This window comes from Lolium perenne, chromosome 6 (assembly GCF_019359855.2).
Source record: "Lolium perenne isolate Kyuss_39 chromosome 6, Kyuss_2.0, whole genome shotgun sequence".
NCBI lineage: Eukaryota > Viridiplantae > Streptophyta > Magnoliopsida > Poales > Poaceae > Lolium > Lolium perenne.
The window spans coordinates 255,727,425-255,738,045 of NC_067249.2; the positions used below are offsets into that span (position 1 = coordinate 255,727,425).

General features: G+C 48.4%; 1 protein-coding gene across 1 annotated transcript; it reads left to right on the forward strand.

The window, feature by feature from the left end:
• The first annotated feature begins 1,496 nt into the window (after window positions 1-1,496).
• Window positions 1,497-2,315, forward strand: LOC127309786 (uncharacterized). The gene has a single exon (XM_051340514.1). The coding sequence runs from the start codon at window positions 1,497-1,499 to the stop codon at window positions 2,313-2,315; it is 819 nt and encodes a 272-aa protein (XP_051196474.1).
• The last annotated feature ends 8,306 nt before the right edge of the window (window positions 2,316-10,621 follow it).

Consider the following 10,621-nt stretch of genomic DNA (forward strand, 5'->3'; position numbering starts at 1 on the left):
TCTCCAGGAGGTGGTCTAGACGCGAGGATAAAGGCTTGCGTCGCCATATACCCAGCTTCCGGTGTTTTGGGGATAATGTTTCCTCTCGTGTCTATTGGCATAAAAGACATGTCGAGGTTTTGAAGCAAGTGCTCTCTTTCGCCTTCAGGTATGTATTGCAGCCTTGATCTTGCTCTATTTCGAGCTTCTCTGTGGCTATCTCCCGAAGTTCCTGATTGTCGACTTAGTTCTGCCCTTCGCCTGCTTGATGCGGAGGCTGCCTCCCTTCTTCTATTCAGGGCTGCTGTCTGTTTTTCCAATTCCCTTGCAGCTCGCGCGAGTCTATATTGATACGCTTGCAACTCTTCTGGCGTGGCTATTGTGGCCATTGGTTCTGAACCATCCATAGCTCTCGCTGCTCTATCCCATGCTGCTTGTGGAAGTTGAACTCTAACACGTGGTGTAGGCCCGACATATTTATTGCCTAAACCTCGCCTTAGGTCAGAGGGATCGACATATGGATTTCCCAAATCGTCGAAAGCCTCGGACGTTTCCTCCTGATTGCGACTTGGCTCTTCAATGGCATAGATCTGATGATATTTTAAGTTCAAATCTTTGCTGGGTTTGGTGACACCATCATAAAGACTGGTGAAGACCTTGCCCACAGTGGTGGATTTGTCGATGAAGTTGAAGTTGTCGACGCTGCTCGAGTCATCGCTTATATAGGAGTCCGCAGATGACTCGAAGGACATGTCGCTGAAGATCTTGGTGAGCTTTTCGCTTGCCCTGGTGCTGATGAAGCGTGGCGATGAAGTCCCCTCTTCGTCTGACTCAATTGATGATGTAGAGTTCGAAGAATTGGAACCAACCGCCGATAATCCCGATGAGATCGGAATTTCGAGACGATACGCTCCCTCCTTCTCGACGCGGAAGTGGAACCTTCCAAACGTCATCTCCATAGGCTCCTCCAGATACGCATATGCATCCAAACGGGAGGGCGGGTGAGGAACAAAATCGACAGGTCCAGTTGCGATCTGTTTACCTCGATCCATCGCGTTGCTTGCTGTTGACGAAGTTGACGATCTTGAACGTGCCATCGAGATCAGATCCTTGACGCCTCTAATTCCCACAGACGGCGCCAATTGACAAGGTATTAACTTGTCAATGCCTACGGGTTGTAGACTAGGGTTTAGTTAGAAGTAGAGGGCAAGTAGATCTCGAAGGTTTCAGCCGAAAAGTACTCGACGATATGAAAATTAGGGTTTGTGAGACAATGAATCGATGCTTTCTTTGTCCCTCGGTCCCCCTTATATAGGAGGTGGAGCCGAGGGATTCTTGATGTACAAGTTACAGAGTTCGGGAAGGTTTCCAACTCCTCCCGGAATATTACAAGTGTTTCCTCCTAATACAACTCTAGCTTTCCTTAACTAGCAAGTTGGGCTTCTAGATTCTTCTTATCCTTCGGGTCGTGGGCCTTCAGTAAACCCTGGGTACTATCTTTGGCAGGCCCATTGGGGATGCCTATGTCACTCTGCGCCGACGTGGACAAGACCCTGGCCCCCGTCGTCGCCGGGCTCACCGGCCACGGCCCCCCTCGTGCCGAGGTCGCGCGCCTCGTCTCGCTCGGCCGCCCCATCTTCCGCAATAGATCCCTCCCATCCAACCTACCCTACTACCTATCCCTCTTCGGATCCTACGAGAACCTCCTTACGTTACTCAACCAGAGCCCCCATCTCCTCGGATACAGCCTGGAGAAGGTGGTCAAGCCCAATGTCGCATTCCTGCGGGAGTGCGGGCTAGGAGATTGCATTCTGTCTAAGGTGCACCGCTATACGGCACAGATACTTGGCGCCAAACCAGAGCGCCTCCCTGCAATGTTGGCATGCGCTCAAGGTCTCGGTGTACCCCGTGGATCTCCGATGTTCAAGCATGTGCTATACGCCGTGGCAATGGTCGGCGAGGATAAAATCGCTGCCAAAGTGGATTACTTGAAGGAAACTTTCGGGTGGTCGGATGCTGAGGTAGGTATTGTTGCTTGTAAGACTCCACAGCTGCTGCAGAGGTCTAAGGACACGCTGCGCCGCTTGTCCGAGTTCTTTATCTCTGAGCTGGGTTTGGAACCCACATACATTGCTCATCGGTACTACGCGGTAAAGTTTCTCAAGAAAAATGGATTCGTCAAGTGCTTCCCGAGCTACTATACAATTTTCCTGAGGACCGACAAGGTATTCGTGGAGAGGTACATATGCCCTCACATGGAAGCTGCTCCGCACCTCTATGAAGACTATGTTGCCGCTTGCAAAGGGGAAGTGTCCACTAGATTCTTATCTGCTTGAACCAAGACCCTGACATGGAAATGTGGAACTTTTTGTGGCACTACAAAGTTTTCACTCCTTGGAGTAATCTGGTTAGTCTTGTTTCAGTGTTGTTCGCCCAATTAGACGCTGCTTATCCTGTATTCTATGTATGTTACATGCTGGTTTGGTCATTGCTAAGTGCTAATGCATGATGAAAATGATAATTTGATGCATGAAACCTGATTTCCTGTTATTGTTGTTTTTATTGTCATTTAGCAGAGAAGAAATCATTGCATGCAATGTGTCAAAAAAAAAAGATACCCATGGCCATGAATATATTTGTGTCTCCCACTTTTATTTAAGATCATGGAGATAACATGTGTGGGTGGACCAGTTTTCTGTCACAACCATGATGCATTAAACACAAAGCGAAAGAACACTGGTGGAAAAACAGGCTTCGGGTGAGCCCCATAAGTCGCGATGCTGCAGGATCCGCGACAAATGGTACCTTTAGTCGCGGTTCGGGAGGAGAACCGCGACCAAAGGCCTGGGCCCAGGGCGCTCGGTGGCCAGCCGGTGCACGTGGGGGGTCTTTAGTCGCGGTTGGCCAGGCCAACCGCGACTAAAGGTGCCCGAAGGCCTTTAGTCGCGGTTGGCCAGGCCAACCGGGACTAAAGCCCCTCCCCTATATATACCCATCCAGCAGCCAACACTTAGCCATTTGGTGCCATTCTCTTCACAAGCTCACAAGTGGGTGTTAGGTTTGCTTTTGGTTCCTCTTATGCACATAAGGTGTTTGATGAAATGCCCCAAGAGCATGAAACAAACATGATATGAAGTGTTGGAGCCACACTTGAGCTTTCTCATTTATTTTTTCCTCCTCGATCGCGGTTAGCAACTTGAACCTTTGATGTGTCGTTGATAAAATGTGCATGTGTGTGTAGTTCATTGTTTAATTTATATTGTTTGTAGCTAGTTAGTTTAACAAATGCATGATGGTTAATTATATATTTTATATTATAATAATGCAGATGAATCGACAATGGATGTACGGTAACCGACTCTCCGGCGAGTTCAGTGCGGGTTTGAAAGATTTCCTCGTAGTGGCTAATGCGAACAAGCGGGAGGGTTTTGTTTTCTGTGCATGTGTTAAATGTAAGAATCGAAGGGTTACTCTTCCTCAAGAGATGTTCACATGCACCTGCTTCGGCACGGTTTCATGCCAAGCTATAATTGTTGGACCAAGCATGGAGAAAGAGGGGTTATAATGGAAGAAGATGAAGAAGGGGATGATTTCATCGATGAAAGCTATCTTGCTCATTTCGGTGATACTTTCATGGAGGATGCTGAAGGTGAAGGGGAAGGTGAAGGGGAAGGTGAAGAAGAGGCACGTGATGATCCCGTTGATGATCTTGGTCGGACCATTGCTGATGCACGGAGACGCTGCGAAACTGAAAAAGAGAGGGAGAATTTGGATCGCATGTTAGAGGATCACAGAAGGCGCTGTACTCCGGATGCGATGATGGTCTGAAAAAGCTGGGCTGCTGCTGGATTTGCTGAGATGGAAGGCACGGGCAGGTGTAGCTGACTCGGCATTTGAAAACTTGCTGAAAATGTTGAAGAATATGTTTCCAAAGAATAACGAGTTGCCCGCCACTACGTACGAAGCAAAGAAGGTTGTCCGCCCTCTAGGTTTAGAGGTTCGAAGATACATGCATGCATCAACGACCGCATCCTCTACCGCGGTGAATACGAGAATTTGAATGAATGCCCAAGATGCACCGCATTGCGTTATAAGATCGAGGCGATGACCCTGGTGACGATGTTGAGGGCCGGAAACCCAGGAAGAGGGTTCCCGCCAAGGTGATGTGGTATGCGCCAATCATACCACGTTTGAAACGTCTGTTCAGTAACAAAGAGCATGCCAAGTTGTTGCGATGGCACAAAGAGGACCGTAAGTCGGACGGGAGTTGAGACACCCCGCAGATGGAACGCAATGGAGAAAGATCGACAGAGAGTTCAAAGATTTTGCAGCTGACGCAAGGAACATAAGATTTGGTCTAAGTACGGATGGCATGAATCCTTTTGGCGAGCAGAGCTCCAGCCATAGTACCTGGCCCGTGACTCTATGCATCTACAACCTTCCTCCTTGGTTGTGCATGAAGCGGAAGTTCATTATGATGCCAAGTGCTCATCCAAGGTCCGAAGCAACCCGGCAACGACATCGATGTGTACCTAAGGCCATTAGTTGATGAACTTTTACAGCTGTGGGGCAGACCTGGTGTCCGTGTGTGGGATGAGCACAAAGAAGAGGAATTTGACCTACGAGCGTTGCTTTTCGTAACCATCAACGATTGGCCTGCTCTTAGTAACCTTTCGGGACTGTCAAATAAGGGATACAATGCATGCACGCACCGCTTACATGAGACTGAAAGTGTACATTTGCCAAATTGTAAGAAGAACGTGTACCTTGGGCATCGTCGATTTCTTCCGAAAGGTCATCCAAGAAGAAAGAAAGGCAAGCATTACAACGGCAAGGCAGATCACCGGCCGAAGCTGCGGAACACACTGGTGCTGAGGTATTTGATATGGTCAAGGGTTTGAAAGTCATCTTTGGAAAGGGTCCTGGCGGACAATCAGTTCCGAAGGGAGCCGACGGGCACGTAGCCATGTGGAAGAAGAAATCTATATTCGGGAGCTAGAATATTGGAAAGTCCTAGAAGTCCGCTTCGCAATCGACGTGATGCACGTTACGAAGAATATTTGCGTGAACATCCTAAGCTTCTTGGGCGTGTATGGGAAGTCAAATGATACAAAGGAAGCACGGCAGACCAAAGCAAAGTTTGAAAGACCCCGATGACCAGCATCCGGAACGGTTTCAAGGTCGTGCCAGCTACGCTCGACCAAAGAAGAGAAGGTCATCTTTTTTGAATGCCTGAGCGAGATGAAGGTCCCGTCAGGATTCTCGTCCAATATAAAGGGAATAATAAACATGGCGGAGAAAAAGTTCCAAAACCTGAAGTCTCACGATCGCCACGTGATTATGACGCAATTGCTTCCGATTGCTTTGAGGGGCTCCTGCCGGAAAATGTTCGAGTAGCCATTGTGAAGCTATGTGCATTCCTCAATGCAATCTCTCGTAAGGTAATCAATCCGGTAAGTTCTACCACGGTTACTGAACGATGTGATCCAATGTCTTGTCGGTTTCGAGTTGGTGTTCCCGCCATCCTTCTTCAATATTATGACGCACCTCCTGGTTCACCTAGTCGATGAGATTTCCATTCTCGGTCCTGTATTTCTACACAATATGTTCCCCTTCGAGAGGTTCATGGGAGTATTAAAGAAATATGTTCGTAACCGTGCTAGGCCAGAAGGAAGCATCGCCAAGGGCTATGGAAATGAGGAGGTAATTGAGTTTTGTGTTGACTTTGTTCCCGACCTTAAGCCGATTGGTCTTCCTCAATCGCGGCACGAGGGGAGACTAAGTGGAAAAGGCACGATCGGAAGGAAATCAATGATATGTATGGACGGCCATTCTCTCGATCAAGCACACCACACGCTCTGACCAATTCCAGCTTGGTGGCTCCGTACTTTGAGAAACACAAGAATATTTTACGCTCGGACAACCCTGGGAAGCCTGAATCCTGGATTAGGAAGGCCCACATGGAGACTTTCGGCAGTTGGTTGAGAAAACATTTAATGAGTGACAATAAGGTTGTAGATCAGCTGTACATGTTGGCCAAGACACCATCTTCGACTATAACGACTTTCCAAGGGTACGAGATAAATGGGAATACATTTTACACGATCGCCCAAGATAAAAAGAGCACCAACCAAAACAGTGGTGTCCGCTTTGATGCAGCAACCGAGAATGGGCAAAAGGTCACATATTATGGTTACATAGAGGAGATATGGGAACTTGACTATGGACCCTCCTTTAGGGTCCCTTTGTTCCGGTGCAAATGGTTCAAGCTAACAGGAGGTGGGGTAAAGGTGGACCAGCAATACGGAATGACAATGGTGGATTTCAACAATCTTGGTTATCTTGACGAACCATTCGTCCTAGCGAAAGATGTCGCTCAGGTTTTCTATGTGAAGGACATGAGTAGCAAACCGAGGAAACGGAAAGATAAGAAAACGATCAGTACATCGTTCGATGATCCAAAGCGCCACATTGTTCTTTCAGGGAAAAGAAACATCGTGGGAGTGGAGGACAAGACAGACATGTCAGAAGATTATAATATGTTTGCTGAAATTCCGCCCTTCAAAGTGAACACCGACCCAAGCATTAAGTTAAATGATGAGGATGCTCCATGGATACGGCACAATCGTAAGCAAGCGGGGACACAAGGGAAGAAATGATGTGTAATAATTTATTGTACCAAACTTTGTTGAATGAATCATGTGAATTATATTACCCGTGATGTGTTTGGTGTCCATTTTCGAATGATTCAATTGACTCGAGATAGCACTCGATGATACATGAAATTTGGAGTGACTAAGTCATACTCCGCATACATGAAATTTGGAGTGACTAAGTCATACTCCCGCATATAGGAAATTTGGAGTGTCTAAGTATTACTCTTACATACATGAATTTTTTAGTGATTTAGTCATTCTCCTGCCTAGGCGTTTAATATGCATACTCGTAGTCTTCATAGCCGCCGCCATTGTACCGGTAGTCGTCGCCTTCTAAGTTGCCGGCGTCGTCGTCGGCTGTCGGCCGTCGTCGGGGCGGCGCTCGTGGCTCGAATCGAGGGTAGCGCGGGCGGGGATATCGCCGGCCGTGATGTAGTCCATGACGCTCTGCGAGTCCGGCCGTACCACCATAGCCGACGGCCGGCCTCGTGGAAGTTTCCGGGAGGCGCACCGTCCTCCTCATACCTGGCGAGCGCCCTCTCACGCCGATTGATGAAGAAGGCGTCCCAAGTATGCTGGTTATCGGGATGCCGGCGGATTCATCCGCTGCTCCGGCGTGAGGTCGAGGTAGTAGTGGTTCGTGATGGCCGCCGGCGCGCAGTACCACGAGGGACGGGAGGGACCGGCACGCCGCCGGCGCTTAGGCTCCCGGCCGGCAGGGACGCGGTAGCCCGGAGGGCAAGGGTAGTTCGAGGCGCAAAGCTCCTCCACCTGCTGGTAGGTTAGAGTGGGTGCGGTGGAAGCCATGAGAGAGTGATGAGAGATTGTAGAGATGTGATGCTGGCCAAGCCGGGCTACCTATATGTAGTGACAAATGGCGGGAAAAATGGGAGCGGGAAGACAGAGGCGGGAAGAAAGAGGCGGGGAAAAAATTGGCGGGAAGAAATTGGCGGGAAAAAATTGGCGGGAAGAAAGAGGCCGGAAGAAATTGGCGGGAAACAATTGGCGGGAAGAAAGAGGCGGGAAGACAGGGAAGAAATGGCGGGAAGACGAGGAGGGAAGAGGGGGTCGGCGGAAAGAGGCGGGAAGAGGGGGCCAACGAACTTTTGAATTGAATTAGTTTTATTTTTATGAATTTTTGATAATTTGTATTTTTAAATTTTTGAATTGAATTAGTTTTATTTTTCTGAATTTTTTGATATATTATTTGTATTTTTAAGATTTTGAATTGAATTAGTTTTATTTTTATGAATTTTTTGATATATTATTTGTATTTTTAAGATTTTGAATTGAATTAGTTTTATTTTTATGAATTTTTTGATATATTATATGTATTTTAAACATTTTGAATTGAATTAGTTTTATTTTTCTTAGTTTTTTGATATATTATTTGTATTTTTAAGATTTTGAATTGCATTAGTTTTTTTTTCTGATTTTTTTGATATATTATTTGTATTTTTAAAATTTTGAATTGAATTAGTTTTATTTTTCTGATTTTTTTGATATATTATATGTATTATATGATTTTCAAAAAAGAAAAAAAATTTCAAAAAAGAGCTTTAGTCGCGGTTGGCCTGGCCAACCGTGACTAAAGGTCCTTGCGCGCGGGAAAATAAAAACCGGGCGAAAATACCTTTAGTCGCGGTTGGGGTCCCCAACATGCGACTAGCAGTACTTTAGTCGCGGTTGGCGACCCCAACCGCGACTAAAGGGGGGTCCCTATATATTCGCGCACGGCGAACCGCCGCGCCATTCTTCTTCCTCCGCCCGAACGGCCGCGCCAGTTCCCTTCTTCCTCCGCCCGTTCGTGTACTGAGACGATCTCTGCCGCGCGCCTCGACGACGCCGCCGACGCCTCCTCGACGCAGACGCCGCCGCGCGCCATCGACCGCCGCCACCCGCCGCAAGCACCATCGACCGCCGCCACCGCGCGCCATCGACCGCCGCCACCAGCTCGCCGTAGCCCCCGTAAGGATCCAAACCGCCCGCCGCCGCCCGCCGCGCCAGCGCCAGTGTCGCCGCGGCCGCCGCGCCGCGCACGTACCCCGGCGCGCCGCCGCGAGAGAGAGGCGCGGGCCCCGCGCGCGCCACCGCCAGAGAGGCGCGCCGCCGGCCGAAGAGAGGCGCGCCGGCCATAGAGGGCGCCGCGCGCGCATACCGGCCGGCCCGGCCAATTTTTTTTTTTCTTTTTTTTTAGTTTTAGTTTTTGTTAATTTCGAAATTAAAATTAACTAAAAATTGAGACTTATAATTTGAGACTTAAAAAACTACAAGAAGACATAAAATTTGAGACTTAAAAATTTTAGACTTAAAATTTTAGACTTAAAATTTGAGACTTAAAATTAACTAAATAATTAAGAGTTAAAATTTTGAGACTTAAAAAACTAAAAAGAAGACTTGTAATTTGAGACTTAAAATTTTGACTTTTTTTGACTTAATAATTTTGACTTAAAATCTTGACTTAATAAAAAGTACTAGATCAATCGGGGAGACGCAGTCCAGAAGTCCGTCCGGGGTAGCGAGCCACACACACGCAATAGGACGGCGTCCCACACACACGCACTAGGGCGCCGAGGACACATAACTTAACCACCGCGCGAGGTTATGTGTCCTCGGCACCGCCACCGCCCTTTCGCCACCGCCCTTTCACCACCGCCACCGCGCGCGTATATCGAGGGGGAGCGAGCCCCTCGTCGCCCCCTCGCATACGCCTCCCTCTCCCGTGACGCCGTCGTCTACCGCCCCGTCTCGCGCTCTTCCGCGACACCCTCTCCCAACCCCTTCCAGCTCGCCGGCCCCCTCCTTTTTGCCACCGCCCTTTTGCCACCGCCACCACCCCTTCTTCACTTAATTAATTTGTTTTGACTACATGTTTTCGGGATCGACATATGGCGGACGATAGAGCTGACCCGATTACGGACAACTATGATCCGGACGCTCGAAGACCATATGTTCGGCATCATAAAAGGCGATATTCCATATGTGCCGACCGGAGAAGAAGAAGATGATATCTCTTCTTATCTGAACCTTGAGTGTGAAGATGAAGGGCGCCGTCAGCAAGCAGATGATGCCGAAGAAACGTCGATAAACGACGATCTTCAATTGGAAGTAGCAACCACCTCCGGCGCCGAGGTATATATATATATATACATATTGAGCGTCTGGTGATACAACTAACTGATTTGAATAAATGTGTGTGTACTAACGCGCGCGACTCTCTTTCTTATTTTAGCCCTCGGCCGGATCGTCGAAAAAATCGAGTACGTCGTCAAAGCGTGGCGCAACCAAGACGATGAAAGCAGGAGAAACATGCACCATCGATGTTGTCGATGAAGCAACCGGCAGGCCGCTGGAGCCCAGCAAGAACGCCACCAAGTTTGTCAGCCAATGCGGAGCCGTTGTTAGAGACAACGTCTCGATCACCCGCCAGGAGTGGAATGAGCCAAAGAAGGCACGTGTTGGTTTCACTTTTGTCGATAAGAGAGAAAAAAAAGATTGCTTCAACAAGCTTATGGAACATTTCGTTCTACCTCCGGAATACCGCAAATACGATGAGGAGGGTAACAAGATTGCGGAAAACAAGGAGAGGCGCAAGCTAGTCAAACAGTTCGCTCTTTCTAGGATGGCCAACGCATTCCGGAAATACAAGCAAAATCTAGCCCATGACTTTGTCAACCAGGGCAAGACTCCGGATTTCATAGGACAATATGAGAAACTGCAACATGATTGGCCAGAATTTGTGAAGCAAAAGAAATCGGAGCAGTTCCTTGAACTATCGAGAAAAAATAAGGAAAATGCGGCCAAGAAGGAGTACAATCATAAAATGGGGCCGTGGAGGGTATCGCTTTTGGCAGCCTAAGTGGGAGAAGATGGAGAACGAGCTGAGGGCGCGAGAATCCGTCCGGGTACGGAGGGATGGGACCCAAGGGCCAAAAGCTGGTGGTACGGGCATGGGGGATCGCTGAACCCGGAGACAGGGGAGTGTG